This window comes from Bufo gargarizans, chromosome 6 (genome assembly GCF_014858855.1).
Source record: "Bufo gargarizans isolate SCDJY-AF-19 chromosome 6, ASM1485885v1, whole genome shotgun sequence".
Taxonomy (NCBI): Eukaryota; Metazoa; Chordata; class Amphibia; order Anura; family Bufonidae; genus Bufo; species Bufo gargarizans.
This window is the reverse complement of record NC_058085.1, coordinates 151,811,495-151,832,348: the sequence shown is the minus strand read 5'-3', so window position 1 is coordinate 151,832,348 and position 20,854 is coordinate 151,811,495. Positions and strand designations below refer to the sequence as shown.

The 20,854-nt window shown below is 45.6% G+C and overlaps 2 protein-coding genes across 2 annotated transcripts in view; both read left to right on the top strand.

Annotated features, from left to right (window-relative positions):
- LOC122942059 overlaps positions 1-20,854 on the top strand; it is a 60,137-nt gene that overhangs the window by 23,222 nt on the left and 16,061 nt on the right. The window lies entirely within an intron of this gene.
- On the top strand, positions 9,720-11,331 carry LOC122942062. Its single transcript, XM_044299554.1, has 2 exons — positions 9,720-10,304; positions 10,899-11,331. The coding sequence occupies exons 1-2, from the start codon at positions 9,720-9,722 to the stop codon at positions 11,295-11,297; spliced, it is 984 nt and encodes a 327-aa protein (XP_044155489.1). The 3' UTR covers positions 11,298-11,331.

The window sequence follows — 20,854 nt, the reverse complement described above, 5'->3', positions numbered from 1 at the left end:
CCGGGTGATCGGGTTTTGGTTCTGGTGCCGACCGTGGACAGTAAGTTCCTGGCTAGGTGGCAGGGGCCCTATTAGGTACTCGAGAAAATTGGAGATGTAAACTACAAAGTACACCAGCCAGGGAGGTGAAAGCCAGAGCAGGTTTACCATGTGAATTTACTTAAACCGTGGAAAGATAGGGAAACCAGTACAGAAGACAGCCCGCGGCCGGGTTTTCTAGGAGAAGAGGTACCGGCCTCTCTGTCTGATGCAAGAGAGGCGGCTGCCACAGTAAAAATTGCTGACAGCCTCTCCTCTAAACAGGCTCAGGAGGCCAGGGAGTTCGTTAGTCAGAACACGGATGTGTTCTCAGACCTTCCTGGACGCACTTCCATAGTCCAGCATGACATTGTCACTGAGCCTCAGGCAAAAGTCCGAATAAAACCATACCGGGTCCTGAGGCTCGGCGACAAGCCATATCGGAGGAGGTGCAGTTAATGTTGCAGCTAGATGTCATTGAGGAGTCAAAAAGTGAGTGGGCCAATCCTATAGTATTGATATCCAAGCTGGACAGGACGTTGCGATTTTGTAACGACTTTTGAAAACTTAACAAGGTTTCCAAATTCAATGTCCCTAGTGGGTGAGCTCCTCGAGAGGTTATGACAAGCCCTGTATTTTTCTGTTTTGGACCTCACGAAAGGGTACTGGCAGGTGCCCTTAACGGAGACTGCCAAAGAGAAAACTTCCTTCATCATGCCTGAGGGGCTGTATCAATTTAAGGTCTTACCCTTTGGTCTGCATGGCGCCCCTGTAACTATTTAGCGACTAATGGACATTGTGCTTCATCCACATCGTCGGTACGCTTCGGCATACCTGGCCGATATTGTCATCCTCAGTACCGACTGGGAAAGTCACCTTCCCAAAGTGCAGACTGTAGTGGACTCCCTTCGGAAAGCTGGCCTAACAGCTAACCCCCAAAAAATGTGCGATAGGGATAGAAGAGACTAAGTACCTGGGGTATGTCATTGGGCGCGGAGTCATCAAACCCCAAATGAACAAAATAGAGGCGATATGGAATTGGCCCCGACCTGTCATCACTAGGCAAATAAAGTTATTCCTGGGAATGGTGGGCTATTACATGAGGTTTCTTCCTCACTTTGCTACTCTAGGCGCACCCTTGACAGGACTCTTGAAGGGACACAAGTCAGTGATGGTTCGCTGGGATGAGCGGGCGGAAGAGGCTTTTTCCACTTTGAAGTCGGCTCTGTGTGGGTCACCGGTTTTGGTGATGCCCGACTTCCATAGGGAGTTCGCAGTACAGACCGATGCCTCCGAAGTAGGCCTTGGTGCTGTACTGTCTCAGGTAGTCAATGGGAAGGAGCATCCCGTTGTCTTCCTCAGCTGTAAGCTCACCCCAACCGAGTCCTGGTATAGTATAGAGGAGAGTCAAGTGGGCACTAGATTCTCTCCGCTATTATTTATTGGGGAGAAAATTCCGCCTGGTGACTGACCACCCCCCTCTCAAGTGGATGAGCCAGGCCAAGGACAGAAATGCCTGGGTCACCCAATGGTTTCTCACCCTACAAAACTTTACATTTTCGGTGGAACACATGGTAGGCCGGTTATAGCGAAACACGGATGCCCTGTCCCAGGTACACTGTCTGGCATGTGTTCACCCCCTCAGGATTGAAAAAAGGGGAAGGTATGTGACACAGTGAGAGGTTTGGTCTGGGAAAACTGGCATTTTCCTCCGAGCACGTGCTGCTGGTCTGTTTTACAGGCTGGTGAGGTCAAATACCGGACCGGATTGGGATCTGGGAGCCCTGTGTCTGGATTAAGGCTTGCTACCTGTTTTGCGTGAAAACAAGTTGGTGCTGCTATCAGCAAGGACTCTTTGAGGCAGAAGTTTGCATGGTGTGAATTACCAACAACACCGCAAGGTGACTTTTTGTTTGAATATGACTGCTTGTTTTGTCACTTGCCTAAAGTGTGAATAAAACACTGAACTGTTTGATCCAAAGAACTTGTTGTTGCCTGTATACTGCGCCCGCTAATCCTGTCTACAAGAGCGAGTCCCCACTATATATACAAATAAAGACCAAAAGTTCGGAGACACCTTCTCATTCAAAGAGTTTTCTTTATTTTCATGACTATGAAAATTGTAGATTCACACTGAAGGCATTAAAACTATGAATTAACACATGTGGAATTATATACATAACAAAAAAGTGTGAAACAACTGAAAATATGTCATATTCTAGGTTCTTCAAAGTAGCCACCTTTTGCTTTGATTACTGCTTTGCACACTCTTGGCATTCTCTTGATGAGCTTCAAGAGGTAGTCACCTGAAATGGTCTTCCAACAGTCTTGAAGGAGTTCCCAGAGATGCTTAGCACTTGTTGGCCCTTTTGCCTTCACTCTGCGGTCCAGCTCACCCCAAACCATCTCGATTTGGGTTCAGGTCCGGTGACTGTGGAGGCCAGGTCGTCTGGCGCAGCACCCCATCAATCTCCTTCGTGGTCAGATAGCCCTTACACAGTCTGGAGGTGTGTTTGGGGTCATTCTCCTGTTGAAAAATAAATGATGGTCCAACTAAACACAAACCGGATGGAATAGCAAGCCGCTGCAAGATGCTGTGGTAGCCATGCTGGTTCAGTATGCCTTCAATTTTGAATAAATACCCAACAGTGTCACCAGCAAAGCACCCCCACACCATCACATCTCCTCCATGCTTCACAGTGGGAACCAGGCATGTAAAGTCCATCCGGTCACCTTTTCTGCGTCGCACAAAGACACGGTGGTTGGAACCAAAGATCTCAAATTTGGACTCCTCAGACCAAAGCACAGATTTCCACTGGTCTAATGGCCATTTCTTGTGTTCTTTAGCCCAAACAAGTCTCTTCTGCTTGTTGCCTGTCCTTAGCAGTGGTTTCCTAGCAGATATTCTACCATGAAGGCCTGATTCACACAGTCTCCGCTTAACAGTTGTTCTAGAGATGTGTCTGCTGCTAGAACTCTGTGTGGCATTGACCTGGTCTCTAATCTGAGCTGCTGTTAACCTGCGATTTCTGAGGCTGGTGACTCGGATGAACTTATCCTCCGCAGCAGAGGAGACTCTTGGTCTTCCTTTCCTGGGGCGGTCCGCATGTGAGCCAGTTTCTTTGTAGCGCTTGATGGTTTTTGTGACAGCACTTGGTGACACTTTCAAAGTTTTCCCAATTTTTCAGACTGACTGACCTTCATTTCTTAAAGTAATGATGGCCACTCGTTTTTCTTTACTTAGCTGCTTTTTTCTTGCCATAATACAAATTCTAACAGTCTATTCAGTAGGACATTTAGCTGTGTATCAACCTGACTTCTCCACAACGCAACTGATGGTCCCAACCTCATTTATAGGGCAAGAAATCCCACTTATTAAACCTGACAGGGCACACCTGTGAAGTGAAAACCATTTCAGGTGACTACCTCTTGAAGCTCATCAAGAGAATGCCAAGAGTGTGCAAAGCAGTAATCAAAGCAAAAGGTGGCTACTTTGAAGAACCTAGAATATGACATATTTTCAGTTGTTTCACACTTTTTTGTTATGTATATAATTCCACATGTGTTAATTCATCGTTTTGATGCCTTCAATGTGAATCTACAATTTTCATTACCCCTGGCGTTGGTTTGTGGCGAACTTTGCTGGTTCGCGATTCGCCGAACATATGGCGATATTCTAACGCACTATTTCTTTTTTTTTTTGCATAGCGCCGAACTTTGACCCATGATACATCCATTAAATGGGACAGGACAGCCAATTGAGAGGCTTCAGCACATGGACACACCCCCAACCCTATGACAGAACCTGATCTGGCAGCCATTTTACATTATGTGTTTTGCCAGGGAGAGGTTGCATTTTGGAGCAGGGACAGTTAGGGACACCAAGTGTAGGGAGAGGTTGCATTAAAAGGGACATAGATGCCCGTGTTGAGAACATAGTCCTACCACTTTACAAATCACTGGTCAGACCACACATGGAGTTCTGTGTACAGTTTTAGGCTCCTGTGAACAAGGCAGACATAGCAGAGCTGGAGAGGGTTCAGAGGAGGGCAACTAAAGTAATAACTGGAATGGTGCAACTACAATACCCTGAAAGATTATCAACATTAGGGTTATTCACTTTAGAAAAAAGACAAATGAGGGGATATCTAATTACTAGGTATAAATATATCAGGGGACAGTACAGAGATCTCTCCCATCATCTATTTATCCCCAGGACTGTGACGAGGGTACACCCTCTGCGTCTGGAGGAATGAAGATTTGTACACAAACATAGAAAAGGATTCTTTATGGTAAGAGCAGTGAGACTATGGAAGTCTTGAGGTGGTGGTGATGGTGAGTACAATAAAAGAATTCAAGAGGGGTTCGGATGAATTTCTGGAGTGTAATAATATTACAGGCTATAGCTACTAGAGAGGGGTCGTTGATTCAGGGAGTTATTCTGATTGCCTTATTGGAGTCGGGAAGGAATTTTCTTTCCCCTTAAGTGGGGAAAATTGGCTTTTACCTCAGTTTTTTTTTTTTTTTTTTTTTGCCTTCCTCTGGATCAACTTACAAGATAACAGGCTGAACTGGATGGACAAATGTCTTTTTTCGGCCTTAGTAACATAGTATATATCTGCAGCCTGTGCTGCCAACTCATAAGTCACAGTAAGCCCAACACTCACCTAGGGACGACCACCTTAAGAAGGCATCTGGCCTCCCATCACCGAGCCCAGTGGGAGCGACTCCGTCAGAACCCACAAAGCCAAAGTCCCGGCACTCCACGTCCTGCCTCTTCTCCTTCTCCTCCCATTTGTCCTCCACTCCACCTTTCACGTTCATCTGGCACAAGGCAGGCTTCCGTGGCCCAAATGTTCGAGCGTAAAAAATGATGGCTCTGGATAATCCTCTTGCCCAACGGCTGACCGCTTGTCGGAACTGTTAGCTCGCCAAATACTGCCATAAAAATTGGTGGACTCAGAGGCCTTTAGAAAATTTGTGTTCATTGGCACACCACAATGGAAGGTCCCTGGAAGGAAATATTTCTCCCAGAAGGGCATCCCTGAACTATATGTCCACGATTTGCTTGCCGCTAACCGTGGCCATATAGTTCAGGGATGCCCTTCTGGGAGAAATATCTCTGGCTCAGTGTCGGTGCCAAGATGCATCTGACCACAGACACGTGGTCTAGCAAACACGGGCAGGGAAGGTACATAACTTTTACTGCCCACTGGGTGAAACTTTTGACGGCTGTCAAGCATGTAACACGTGGCGACCGTGTGGATTTGGTTTTACATGCAGGCCTGCCTCTTCTTCTCCTCCTCCTACTCCATCCTCCGTCTCCTCCTCAGCTGACTCCTCCTTTTCCACTGCTACAGCCTCTTTCACTGCTACTGCCTCTTCCACTGCACGCCCCAAGCTCCCCAGAACCTATTCAACGTGCCAGGTGAGACGTTGCCATGCTGTGCTGTGGCTGTTGTGCCTGAAAGCCAAGAGCCACAATGGTCCTGCAGTGTTTTCAGCTCTGCAGTCACTGGCTGATAAGTGGGTAACCCCACTCAGTTTGACAGTTGGTAAAGTGGTGTGCAACAACGGTGCCAATCTGCTGAGCGTGCTTAAACAGGGCAAAATAACACACGTGCCATGCATGGCATACGCCCTGAACTTAGTCGTGCAGTGATTCGTTGCCAAATACCCCGGGGTCCAGGACGTCTTGCGGTAGCCCAGGAAAATCTCTGGCCATTTTAGAAGATCTTACACGGCCATGGCTCACCTTGCTGACGTTCGGCAGCGACACCACTTGCCAGTCAGACGTCTTATTTGTGACTGCCCGACGCGCTGGAACTCCACCTTGTATATGCTTGTTAGGCTGCTCCAGCAGAAACGTGCCGTTAACGACTACCTGTACGAACTCTGTGGCAGGACAGGTTTTGGGGCGCTTGTTTTTTTTTTTCACCGTGCCAGTGCTGCTCATGTGTAACACATGCATACTTCAGCGCCCATTTGATGAGATCACCAAACTGGTCAGTCACAGCCAGGGCGCCATCACTCTTTCTGGAGCGTGCATTACGTCGTGCCATTGATCAAGCCATCGAGGAGCAGGAGCTGGAAGTTGAGGTAGTGGCAATGCTGACTGAATTCCCAGGGGGGCTACTACATCTGAGACAAGTCAGCAGAAGTCTAAAGAGGACTCAGAGGAGGATGGTGTCTGGGGGGAGGAGGAGCAAGAAGAGCAGGCTTTAAACTTTTCGTGGATCCCTGGTGCTGTCCGGGGCTGGGGTTAGGAGAACGAGGACGACATTCTCCTGTGCGATGAGCAGGAGCCAGGGAGCTCCACTACTTCGAATTTAGTGCAAATGGGGGCTTTCATGCTCCAGTGTTTGAAGAGGGACCCCCATATAAAAAGCATAAAGGTCAAAGACCTATATGGGGTGGCAATGTACTTAGACCCCCGGTACAAACACAAAATGGTGGGCATGTTACCAGCATCACAGAGGGCTGTCAGAATGCAGCAGTTCCAGGCCTTGCAGCTAGAGATGCTGCATTCTGCTGCTGCAGAATTTCCACCCACAGCGAAACAGGTGCGGGTACCAATCCTACCACGCCTGCAAAAAGAGGGCGGTTTGAAGATGTGTTGGTCACTTCGGATATGAGATCATTCTTGCAGCCAACCTATCGACAGCCGCCCTCCGGATACAGCCTCAGGGAATGCCTAGATCGACAGGTGTCCGACTACATCGGGTTAACGGCTGATGTGGACGCTCTGAGAAGCAAGGAACCTCTTGACTACTGGGTGTGCAGGCTTGACCTGTGGCTAGAGCTGGCACAATTTGCCATGGAACTCTTGGCTTGCGTGTCCTGTCCGAAAGGATGTTCAGCGCAGCAGGGGGGATCGTGAACGATAAGCGCACTCGCCTAGCTCACGACAGTGTGGACTACCTCACATTTTTAAAAATGAATGAGGCATGGATCTCGGAGGAATTCAACACCTGTGATGACCATGTGTAATTGAATTTATTCACACCAGCCCACACATATCCGCTATCACCAAGAACAAAGAATGGTCCTTGCCTTATGTATATACAGCGGCATAAAAGGCCTTTTATGTCAGGTGAATGCCTCATTTTTGGGGCCTGTACTGGCCGACAGTTACATATTTATCCTGTGACCACCTAATGTACCTCCAGCCACAGAATCCAAAGTTCTTTGCTGTCAGATGAATTCATATTGCCTAATTTTCCAGGACGTCCTCCATGACAGCACCCATGGAGGATGTCCTTACTGGTTTCTGTTGGGACAGGAAGAGAGACAGTTTAAAGGACCCCTCCCCACCCCCTTGCTCCAGTGTTCTTCCTGTCCCAACAGGGATAGGAGGAGTTAGACAGCTCTCTCCTAGAAAGTTAGGTAGGCGACGGGACCCGGTCTCCCCGGAGTCGGGTTGTTTGGGGCTCTGACTCAGAGGAAGTAGGGTTATATGTCTCAGACAATGACGACATGGAGTCCCTCCATCAGGACCATGGCTATTGAGGAGGAGGAGGATCAGACTCGTTCGGTTGAGGACGAAATGTTTGGGGGTCTTAAAGTCAGGAGAAAGAAAGTCTTCCCAATAAATGAAAATCTTAAAGATCTCATCACAGAGGAATGGGCTGACGGCGAAAGGAAGCTCTTTATTCCCAGGGATTTTAAAAATCGTCTACGGTTTGACCCAAAGGACACTAACCTCTGGGACGAGGTTCCCAAAGTTGATATCCAGGTGGCCAAGGTCGTGAAAAAAACCTCAATACCCTTTGAGGATTCGTCACAGCTAAGGGACCCCATGGATAGGAAGCTAGACGGCCTGTTGAAAAAATCCTGGGAGTCAGGGGCAACCGCAATTAATACCAACATTGCAGCTACTTCGGTTTCCAGAGCCTTAATCTTGTGGATTAATCAACTGGAGAGTCACCTTAGGGCAAGAACATCCAGGGAAGAAATCCTAGAGTCTCTTCCGCTTCTAAAGATGGCCTCTAGTTTCCTGGCGGACGCCTCAGCGGAGACCATTAGATTCGCAGCCAAGTCCCAGTCTCAGACTAACGCTGCTAGACGGGCCCTCTGGCTCAAGTCCTGGTCTGGAGATGTAGCGTCAAAGAACAGACTCTGCTCCATTCCGTTCTCTGGCTCGTATATGTTCGGCCCAGTTCTGGACTCTATTCTCCAGAATGCGGCAGATAACAAGAAGGGGTTCCCTGAGGAGAAGCCAAAGAAACCCCAGCCCTTTTGGAGGCCCTCAGGCCAAAATCAGGCCAGGACCTATAGAGGGAAAGGAAAATCGGGCCGCTGGAGCTACCCCAAGGGTAGAGGCAGGGGTTTCCTCTTCAACCCCAACACCAATACAGGGAAACCATGACGCCAGACCAGTGGGAGGGAGACTTCGTCACTTTTGGGAAAGATGGAAGAGAGTTACCTGCAATCAATGGATCCTGGACTCCATCAGGGACGGCTTCAGGATAGATTTCAGAACTCCTCCTCCCCAAGTGTTCCAGGTGACCTATTTCGAATCTCCTCTCCTCCAACAGCAACTAAGGTCACATATTCAAGACCTCCTGGCTCTGGGAGCTATCACCCAGGTTCCTCCTCCCCAGCAGTTCACAGGCCATTACTCAAGACTTTTCTTTGTAAAGAAGCCAGACGGGTCGATGAGGACAATCATCAACTTAAAGTTTCTGAACAGGTGGGTGACGTACTACAGGTTCAAGATGGAGTCAATAAAATCCTCCACTCCTCTGATCCCTCCAGGTGCTCACCTTTGCACATTGGACCTCAAGGATGCGTATTACCACATCCCCATACATCCCCAACACCATCAGTACTTAAGGTTTGCGGTCAGGTACGGAAAGGAGACCTCTCACTACCAGTTCCAGTGCCTGCCGTTCGGTATCTCATCTGCCCCCCGCCTATTCACAAAGGTAGTATCCGAAATGATGGCCTTCCTTCGCCAGAATACAATTACAATCGTGCCCTACCTGGACGACTTCTTGCTGATAGCAGACTCGGTTCAAAAATTGATGGGGGACATCCACCAAACCTTAGCCCTATTCAAGGACTTGGGGTGGATCGTGAACTACCCGAAATCCGACTTGATACCGGACACAAGAAAGGAATTCCTAGGCACTCTCCTGGATACAAGAATACAACACTCATTTCTTCCAGAGAGAAAACAGACCAATCTGAGACAAAAGATAGAGTTGTTCAAAAAGAGCAAAACCCACTCGATCAGGGAAGCCATGCAGATCCTGGGTCTGATGACCTCCTGCATCTCAATAGTACCCTGGGCCCAATTCCACTCCAGAACCCTCCAGAATGCAGTTTTGACAGCTTGGAACAGAGACCACCGTTCTCTAAACTCCAGGATGAAAATATCGGGAAAAGTGATAAAATCCCTGTCCTGGTGGACAGAACCAGGGAATCTGGAGAAAGGAGTCCCGTGGAATTTGACTCCAGCCATAACCGTCACCACGGACGCGAGTCTGAATGGCTGGGGGGGGGGGGCACGTGGACCAGCATCTCTTCCAGGGTTCCTGGGTCCTTCAAGACAGGATAAGATCCTCAAACTACCGGGAACTGAAGGCAGTGCTGAAGACTCTGACAGCAGCCAAACATCTCCTCAAGGATCAACATGTCAGGATCCTATCCGACAACATTACTACGGTATGTTATCTAAAAAGACAGGGCGGTACCAGATGCCCGCTCCTTCAGGATCTAGCAGATCAAATCTTCATATGGGCAGAAAGGGAGGTTCGGTCCATTTCAGCAACCCATCTAAAGGGGTCTCAGAACTCGAGAGCCGACTTCCTAAGCCGTCACAGGATAGACGCGGGAGAATGGAATCTGAACAAACAGGTCTTCAGACAGGTCTGCCAGCTATGGGGTTATCCAGAAATAGACCTCTTCGCATCCAGGGGAAATTCTCAACTGGACTGTTTTTACTCACTAAACCCCAGCGAAAACCCAGTGGCAGTAGACGCCTTAGCCCAGAATTGGGACATGAAACTGGCCTACGCTTTTCCTCCTTTTCCCCTAATCCCGGCAGTCCTAAAGAAGATGAGGACCAGTACCACCACTCTGATCCTGGTCGCACCAGACTGGTCCAAGAGAGCTTGGTATCCCATCTTGAGGGAAATGTCGATCAAAGACCCGTACCCCCTTCCAGACAGGAGAGGTCTGTTAACGCAGGGACCTCTGGAGCATCCCAATCTCAACAAGCTGAGACTGACTGCTTGGATCCTGAGAGGCAAACCCTGAGGAAGAAGGGTCTCTCCAATCAGGTAATATCAACACTGCAGCAATGCCGTAAACCGGTGACTTCAGCCATATATCTCAAAATATGGAAGAAGTTCTCATCTTGGCTAGTTCAGAATCATCCAGGGTCCAGTAATCCATCCATAGGCATTATACTAGATTTTCTCCAGAAAGGGTTCGATATAGGTCTAAGACCAGGTACCCTCAAGGTACATATCTCAGCCTTAAGTTGCTGCTTAGACGTACCATTGGCAGAACATAGGTGGGTCAAGAGATTTGTCAGAGCAGTCTCCAGAATACGGCCCACCCTGAGACAAACAGTCCCTGAGTGGGATCTAAATATAGTTCTAAATGGCCTATGTGATGCTCCCTTCGAACCTATCGAGGACATTCCCATCAAACTTCTATCCCTCAAGGCGGTGTTTTTAATAGCCATCACTACTGCTCGTAGGATAGGCGAAATTCAGGCCCTGTCAGTTAGGGACCCCTTTTTGAAAGTCCTAGACGATAGGATAGTTCTTAGGCTGGATCATTCCTTTCTTCCCAAAGTTGTCTCAACGTTTCACAGAGAACAGGAGATAATTCTCCCTTCGTTTTGTACCTCCCCCAAAAACATACAGGAGGAGCGGTTCCACTGTCTTGATGTAAGAAGAACGGTCCTCGCCTACATCAAGCGGACAAAATCCTGGAGAAAGTCAGCGAACCTCCTCATCCAATTCGGTGGTAGGAACAAGGGAAGCAAAGCCTCAAAAACCTCTTTAGCCCGCTGGATCAAGGAGACCATCAGGGAATGTTATAGACTGCAGAGTTCATCCTGCCCCATAACGTTGAGGGCTCATTCCACCAGAGCCATGTCCGCAACCTGGGCGGAGAAGGCTGGAGCTTCCATCGACCAGATCTGCAGAGCGGCAACCTGGTCCTCCTCCACTACCTTCGTCAGACACTACAGACTGGACTCTATGGCCAATCAGGACTTGGCTTTTGGCCGTAAGGTCCTGCAAGCAGTGGTCCCCCCCTAAATGGCGTTCTAAGTTGTTAGTTCTCCATGGGTGCTGTCATGGAGGACGTCCTGGAAACATATGTTTAGTTTACCGGTAAACTGCTTTCCAGGAGTCCGGAATGACAGCACCCAATACTACCCCCCCTTTTTCTGTTCCCTCCGGGACACTTTTTTGGTTTGTATATTTGTACTGCTACTGTATACAGTGTGAAGTAACACTTATTCTTGAAATAAAGATGTGGCAGCCTATCCGGTGTAGTAAGTTATAAACACTGGAGCAAGGGGGTGGGGAGGGGTCCTTTAAACTGTCTCTCTTCCTGTCCCAACAGAAACCAGTAAGGACATCCTCCATGGGTGCTGTCATTCCGGACTCCTGGAAAGCAGTTTACCGGTAAACTAAACATATGTTTTAGGGCCTGTACTGACTGACAGTTACATATTTACCCTGTGACCGCCTAATGTACCTCCAGCCACAGAATCCAAAGTTCTTTGCTGTCAGGTGGATGCCTATTGGCTAATTTTTGGGACCTGTACTGGCCGACAGTTACATTTTTATCCAAGTACTTTTACACTTGCGGCAGGACGGATCCGGCAGGCTGTTCACCCTGTCGGATCCGTCCTTCCACAGTTTCGCCGTGCCGCCAGACCGCTGATCCGTCCCCATTGACTATAATGGTGCTCCGGCGCAGTACGGCAGTGCACGGCGAAAGGCCGCCGGACTAAAAGTCCTGCATGTCCGACTTTTTGGTCCGGCGGCCTCTGACCGCAAACTGCCATACTGCACCAGAGCGCTGCCCCCGTGCCCATTATAGTCAATGGGGACGGAGTGGCGGTCCGGCGGCATGGTGAAACAGTGGAAGGACGGATCCGACAGGGTGAACAGCCTGCTGGATCCGTCCTGCCGCAAATGTGAAAGTACTCTTATGTACAGTTGTGTTCAAAATCATAGCAGTCAGACATCACTTACCTGATCAATCAGTGTTTTTGGTAGAAATTATATTTCTACATGGCGAATAATTTACTAGCAGGTGTAGTAGAGTAATATAAATCCAACAGTCATGACATGCATGCTGCTGATTCTGTGCAATTGAATCACTAATTGAAAGGGGCATGTTCAAAATAATAGCAGTGTGGAGTTCAATGAGTGAGGTCATTCATTCTTTGAAAAACAGGAGGCAATTATTGCCCTTATTGAAGGAAGGCAGCAAATGTTGTACATGCTGGTTACAGTGCATTTGTCTCAGGAAAATTCATTGTTCCAGACATTTTTCAGAACAGCGTACCTTAATTAAAAAGTTCATTGGAGAGGGGAAAACATATACAGAAGTGCAGAAAATGATAGGCTGCTCCGCTAAATTGTTCGCAAATGCTTTAAAATGGCATCCAAAACTTGAAAGCCATGGAAGAAAGCGAAAAACTACCATTCAAATGGATAGAAGAATAGCAAAAATGGCAAGGTATCAGCCAACAATCAGCTCCGGGAAGATCAAAGAAGGTCTAAAGTTACAATTAGAAGACACCTATGTGAAGCCATGGTATCTGAAAGAACCCCCCACAAAGTCCCACTGTTGAAACAAAGACATGTGCTGAGGAGGTTACAATTTGCCAAAGAGCACATTGACTGGCCTAAAGAGACATTTTGTGGACTGATGAAAGTAAGATTGTTCTTTTTGGGTCTAGTGGCCGGAGACAGTTTGTCAGACGACCCCCAAACACTGATTTCAAGCCACAGTACACTGTGAAGACAGTGAAGCATAGTGGCGCAAGCATCATGATATGGGGATGTTTCTCATACTAAGTTGATGGGCCTATTTATCGCATACCAGGGATCATGGATCAGTTTGAATACGTGAAGAGGCCATGCTGCCTTATGCTGAAGAGGAAATGCCCTTGAAATGGGTGTTCCAACAAGACAACGACCCCAAACACACCAGTAAACGTGCAACATCTTGGTTCCAGACCAACAAGATTGAGTTTTGGGGTGGCCAGGCCAATCCTCGGATCTTAATCTAATAGAAAACTTGTGGGGTGACATAAAAAATGCAGTTTCTGAGGCAAAACCAAGAAATAGAGAAGAACTGTGGAATGTAGTCCAATCATCCTGGGCTGGAATACCTGTTCACAGGGGCCAGAAGTTGGTTGACTCCATGCAACACAGATGTACAGCAGTCCTCAGAAACAGCGGTTATACAACTAAATATTAGTTACGTGATTCAAAGGAAAGCAAAATCTTCAAACATTTTTCAGTTTATATAGTGAATGTTTGAGTTTGTAAAGAAGAATACAAACACTGCTATTTATTTGAACAGTCTAATATTCACTTTTTTCAATTTTTTTTAGAGGAACAACACAAATTTGAAATATTTTTCTTCATGTTTTGATTTGGAATAGAATGTGTAGTGTTCCAAATGCATTTATGTGTGTGGAAATAAAAGCTATTAGAAACACACTGCTATTATTTTGAACACAACTGTACCTCCAGCCACAGAATCCAAAGTTCTTTGCTGTCAGGTGAATTCCTATTGCCTCATTTTTGGGGCCTGTACTGGCCAATAGTAATTTTTTTTTTTTTTATCTCTAGCCACATAATCACACCCCTGTCTCACCCCCCTGCTTCTTATTATGGTGGTGTATGAACCGCATTCACCATAAGGACCTTCTAACGTCACAGGGTCATGTGACTGTGCCCCCTTATATCCTGCATTGTGCTCTCTTACCACACCCTGTGCAGTGCCCCTAGTCATTCCCTGTACTGTGCCCTCTTATACCTATTTATCCGGTCACGGTATGGCGGTGTTATCCGGTCACTGTACAAAGGTGTTATCCGGTCAATGTATGGCGGTGGTATCCGATTAACTGGATGGCCATAACTGTATCCCTTTCCCTGCCCATGCCATCATCTTTTAGACCTGCATGAGCTGCAAAAATATGCAGATTGTGTCAGAAATACGCCTAACATAGACATATTTCTAGATAATAAATTACCACCTAATTGTATTATTTTCGGTGGTAGGGCTTATATCTTTATATTATATAGATTCTAGTGTATTATACTGTGCCCTGTATTTCCCAGTAGAAAATGATCCTTGGGAAAGACAGTTCTCATCCCTGACCACCAGGACCAGTTAGCGATCTGTCAGTACATGGTGGCCTCCCCTCTCTGCCACGCTTATTCTGACACTAGGGATGGGTTCACATCCTATTTTTGCCATCCATTTAATGCATACCAAAAATGCATGCGTTAACAGATGCCTCAGACTGATGCCGTACAGGGGCGTCCATTCACCATACAGTTCCATGGTAGAAATTTTTTTTTTCTGTTAACGTATGCATTTTTTTAATGGACTCTGCAGGATACCAAAAAGTGAATGGGAGCGCACCGCACACGACCGGCCACTGCTCCCATTCACTTCTATGGGCCCGACGGAAATAGCCAAGCCAGTGCTCGGCTATATTCGGCGGCCCCATAGAAATGACTGGGGGGCAGCTGTGCATGTGCAGTGCGCCCTCCACCAATTTCTGGGCTCCCGCAGCTATCAAACAATGGGGGCATATCCTAGTGATATGTCCCCATTGTCTCAGATGAGACAACTCCTTTTAAAGCATTTAAAATCTGAATTATATCTGAATATATAGCGCCCTTCAGCAAATATAGACCATGCAATATCGTTGCTCCATTCAGTAAGTACATTGTGCATTATTTTAGCTCCCTGCAGCAAAAGCAAACCTTGCCCCGTGGATTGCTCCCTTGAGCACATTTAGACCATGCAATATGGTTGCTTCCAGCAGCAATTACAGACCATGCAATATGACTGCCCTCTGCTGCAATACATCCCATGCAATATAGTCGCTCTCTACAGCAAGTACAGACCATGCCTTGTGGTTTGCTCTCAGCAGAAAGTAGTGTCTATGCAGGTGGATTGTTATTTGCGTCTAGTGCTGACTAGTGATGAGCGGCAGGTGCCATATTCGATTTTGACGAAATTCGCGAATATTCGTTTTATATTCGTTGAAATCAAATATTCGTCATTATTCTTGTTATCGTGATTAATATGCGATTTAAATAATCGCGTATTGTGATTTTAACTTAGAGGCTACTCTCCTATTGAAATAGCAATGCGATTAATTCAAGTTTTAATAATCGAATTTCGATTTTAACTTAGCACTGCTATATTCCATATTCGTTAATTCCAGCCTAATATGAAATATAGCAGTGCTAAGTTAAAATCAAAATTCGATTATTATAATCGAATTGCGATTTCAACTTGGACCTGGTTTACTATGGTTGGCTTGGTAGAATTAGCGAATATGACGAATGTATTCGTCATATTCCACGAAAACGAAGATAACAAAGTATTCTGCATCTTCGTTTTAGCTACCTATTCGTCAACTTTGCTAATTCTAGCAATCATATAGGAAAGTTTACTATAGAGACAGCTAAGTTTAATTCGCTATGCGATTATATGACTGCTTTTTTTTAAAATAAATAGAATAATTCTAATACCTGATAATTATTATAATTATTATATTTATAAAAAAAAGCTAAGTAATATAATCGCATAGCGAATTAAACACAGCTGTCTCTATAGTAAAACTTTCCTATATGATTTCTAGAATTAGCGAAGTTGATAAATAGGTAGCTAAAACGAAGATGCAGAATACTTCGTTATCTTAGTTTTGTGGAATATGACGAATACATTTGTTATATTCGTTTTGTGGAATATGACGAATACATTCGTCATATTCGCTAATTCTACCAAGCCAACCATAGTAAACCAGGTCCAAGTTGAAATCGCAATTCGATTAATTCAAGTTATAATAATCAAATTTTGATTTCAACTTAGCACTGCTATATTCCATATTGGGCTAGAATTAACGAATATGGAATATAGCAGTGTTAAGTTAAAATCGAAATTTGATTATTATAACTTGAAATAATTGAATTGCGATTTCAACGTAATTCTCAAATCCGACAGTACACTCTACTATATGGAGACGTTCCCATGGTGATGGGGACGCTCCATGAGCACGGAAGTCGGCAGAAGCGGCAACGGGCACTGACTGGAGCAGCCAGGAAGCCAGGAATCCAAAGGACAGGTAAGAACAACTTTAGGTAAGTGGGAAAGAAAAAAAATAACAATTTAAAAAAACTAATATTCGAAATATCGAATTTATATCACTATATTCGAAATATTCGCGAATTAGCGAAGTGCCGATATTTGCGAAATTTTTTTGATATTCGAATATTCGCACTCAACACTAGTGCTGACTATGTGTGTATCTGCGACCTCAAGTAGGACTCGCATCTGAGGGGTTCCCTGGCCGAATAAAGTGAGGCATTCATGGCACCATGTACAGCTTATGACATATGTATGTCCCTGGCTTCAAATACAGACCAAATGATGTGGGGCATCTATGACACCATGTACAGCTCATGGCTGAGGGAGTTCTCTGGCTCCATTTGCAGACTATAAAGTGAGGTTGTACAGCTCATGCCTTTTGTGTGTCCTTGGCTGCAGGTACAGACCAAATGATGTGTGGTAAAATTCTGCACGCCTCATGCTTGTGGGGTTCCGTGCATAATTGTGCCTGGGAGTTTCCCTGGCCTTAGCTTGTTGTACTCCATAATGGATGTTTTGACGTCAACTATTTCACACATCAGGCATGATCTTAGCCCTGAGGGAGTATCCTCCCAGAGTGGCCAACCCGCAATAAAGATCTAACTTGAATGTGCATGCTGGGTTCAGTCTCTCTCTCTCCACGGCTGGGCTGGCTCTTCATCTCCCTGTTGCACTGAAATCATCCTGTTTACAGGGGGTAGGGAATGACCACTGCAGCTAATTGGTGGTCACAGCGGTGACCTGCTTCACATCAGGGTTGCAGGTCACCACTGCGGATGTTGATTTCAGCAGAATGTTGATTTCAGCACAGCAGGGAGATGAAGCTGCACCATATGAATTTGAAACAATTCCATTTAGACCTATAATAAAAGAGAGGATTCCACACAACACTGAATAAAATTAGCAAGAGGGACACCTGGTGGCGCTGTGTCCCATAGTGCATGCCCATGTAATCACCATTTACATCGGGTTTATTGTAGACACATCACTTCCTGGTGCTTGTTAGTAAGGTTATTATTTCCTTTTGCAAGTTAGCTCATTGCACTAGCTTGTTCGAATATTATAATGTTGAGCACAGGATTATATACCTTTTTTGTACTTCCTAGGTTCTGGTATGTCATATTGGTATGCATGTATTGTGGTGCCGTACAATTTCTTGTCCACAAGATGTCCCTTGTGGACAAGAAATTGACTGTTGTGTGGATTCCTCTCTTGTTATGGATTTTAATTGAATGGTTTCTATATAGTGCTTGGACTTTTAGTTCATTTATGAATTGTTTTCTTTTTTGGGGTATAGACACATGTTGTTTATAGGTGCTGTGTGGTCATATATACAAGGTCAGGTTGGTTAGGTAAAACATATGAATTTGCCGTGACCCTGTGTTATGGTATTAGGTTTCAGACAGCTTCTAACCAATCTATCACTGATAATGGAGGTTGTTCCTAAAAACCTTAATTATTTTTTTCTAAAGCCCCTAATATCAGCAATAGATTAGGTATAAGCTGTCTAAAACCTAATACCGTAATGCAAGATCAGAGCAAATTCATATGGTGAGGCTTTTGCAAAGGCTACAAGAATCGAAAGTGTGGAGACAGAATGACAAATAAAAGGTGGTGTGTTCTCAAGGAAAAAAAAAATCTGTTTTAAGGTGTCTGGGACTTACTGGTGCAGGAACATAGGTGTCATCTACACGCTGGAGTGCAATTGTGGCTTTCAGTATGTGGGACATACACTTACAAAACTATATAAATAATTTATATGCATATAAATGAGCATACTGTGCCTTGAAAAAATTTTCATACCCCTTGAACGTTTACACTTTCACAATACAATCACAAGCTTAAATGTATTTTATTGGAATTTTATATGATAGACCAACACAAAGTAGTTTTAAGTGAAAAGAAAATGATACATGGTTTTCAACATTTTTTATAAATAAAATCCAAAAAGTGTGGCATGCATTTGTATTCAGCCCCCTGTACTCTGATACCCCTAAATAAAATCCAGTGTCACAAACTGCCTTCAGAAGTCGCCTAATTAGTAAATATTTTTAGTATAAGGCTACTTTCACACTTGCGGCAGGACGGATCCAACAGGCTGTTCACCATGTCGGATCCGTCCTGCGGCTATTTCGCCGTGCCGCCAGACCACCGCTCAATGGGGACGGGGCGGAGCTCCGGTGCAGCACGGCGGTGCACGGCGAAAGCCGCCGGACTAAAAAGCCTGACATGCAGTAATTTTAGTCCGGCGGCCTTTCGCCGTGCACCGCCGTGCTGTGCCGGAGCTCCGCCAATGGGGACAGAGCGGCGGCATGGCAAAATAGCCGCAAGACATATCCGACATGGTTAACAGCATGTCGGATCCCTCCTGCCGCAAGTGTGAAAGTAGCCTATCTACAGCTGTTCTGTGAAGGTCTCAGAGGTTTGTTAGTAAACATCAGTGATCAAACAACATCAAAGGAACATACCAGAAAGGTCAGGAATAAAGTTGTGGAAAAATGTAAGCATGGAGATATGTAAACATATCTCAAGCTCTGAACATTTCATGGAGCATTGCTCAATCCATCATCCGAAAAGGGAAGTTGTATGGCACAACTGCAAACCTACCAAGACATGGCCATCCACCTAAACTGACAGCCCAGGCAAGGAGAGCACTAATTAGAGAAGCAGCCAAGAGGTCCATGGTCACTCTGGAGGAGCTGCAGAGATCCACAGGTCAGGAGGGAAAATCAGTCCACAGGACAACTATTAATTGTGTACTCCACAAATCTGGCCTTAATGGAAGAGTGGCAAGAACAAAGACCTTTTTGAAAGCAAGCCACAAGAAGTCCCATTTGCAGTTTACCACAAGCCATGTTGGAGACACAGAAAACGTGAAATAAGGTGTTCTGATCAGATAAGACAAAAGTTGAACTTTCTGACCTAAATGCAAAACACTATGGGCCAGATTTATCACGACTCTGACAGCTCACTCCACTTTAACATATGGCTAAAGTCAGTTTTAGCCAAGTCAGATTTATGATCGGCCCTTTAAGACTGTAATAAATGTGGTTTGACGGTAGCAGTTTATCCGTCAGTAAGCAGCTTTACAAAAGTCGCACATCTTTACGAAAAAGTCGCACGTTTTTATGAAAAAGTCGCATGTTCTATTAAAAAGTCTCATAAGATAAGCATGGTCCTCACTGGAGTGAAATTGCGACTTTTTTGCGACTTTTTAAATAGTCCCAATAGTAAATCTGTCTAGAGATTCATTTACATAAGTAAAAAAACACGCCCACTTTCAGAAAACTGGCGAGCATAGTGCAGAGCAGAAAAAAGTCGCAAATTTTTGCGCAGTTTAAGCGATTGCGCAAAAATTTGCGACTTTTTCACTCCATTAGTCTGACTTGAGCTAATGATAAATCTGGTCCTATGTGTGGTGGAAAACTTGAGACGGGGTGGAGGTTCACCTTACAGCAGGACAATGACAGTAAACATACAGCCAGTGCTACAGTGGAATGGTTTAGATCAAACCATATCCATGTGTTAGAATGGCTTAGTCAAAGTCCAGACCTAAATCTTATTAAGAACCTGTGGCAAGATTTGAAAATTGTAGTTCACAGACATTCTCCATCCAATCTCGCTGAGCTTGAGCTATTTTGGAAAGAAGAATGGGCAAAAATGTCAGCCTCTAAATGTGCAAAGCTGATAGAGGTGTACCCAAAAAGACTTGCAGCTGTAATTGAAGCTAAAGGTAGTCCTACAAAGTATTGACTCGGGGGCTGAATACAAATGCACCCCACATTTTCCAGATTTTTATTTATTCAATTTTTTTAAAACAATGTGTAATTTTCTTTTAACTTCACACACACTTGCTACTAGGGCTCCAATGATTACTCGATGTAATCGACACAAAAAATCCTTGATGCAGTTTTCCTGCATCAAGGATTAGTTTTGCTCATGTGACCATGGAGCGTTAGTAAAGTGAAGCCTTTCACTCACCGCTCCGTGGTCTCCCGTTGGCACTGCACCGCTGTGTGACGTCAGGTCCCAGTGCATGTTGGGAGGAAGAAGACACTGTGGTCCTTCTCCTGCGGACTCCATATTGGCCAGCTGCACACCCTGCCAGGAAAGGTAAGTACTATGGGAGGGGTAGGGGTGGTTGGGCTAATGGCATTGGGGGACATGGCATGGAGGGTCTGATAGCACTGGGGGAGATGGCATGGAGGGGCTGATGGCACTGGGGGACATGGCATGGAGGGGCATCCATGCCATCAGGTCTCCATGCCATATCAGACACCCATCCGAAGTCGATGTTTCATCCGAAGTCGATTCGCTCATCCCTAGTCCTTTCTATAGAAGACCTTAATAGGAAATCATGTCTGCCTACCGTTTTCCCTATACGGCAGATGGAAAGATTTTCATGTATTTTGGATGTCAAGAGACCCTTTAAGCTCTATTGTCCAGAACAAGGGAT

Coding starts and splice junctions, on each gene's coding strand:
- LOC122942062 (XM_044299554.1), top strand. CDS start 9,720: ATGCCCGCTCCTTCAGGATCTAGCAGATCAAATCTTCATATGGGCAGA. Junction 10,305..10,898: donor AGAAGGGTCTCTCCAATCAG/GTAATATCAACA, acceptor AAAAACATACAG/GAGGAGCGGTTCCACTGTCT.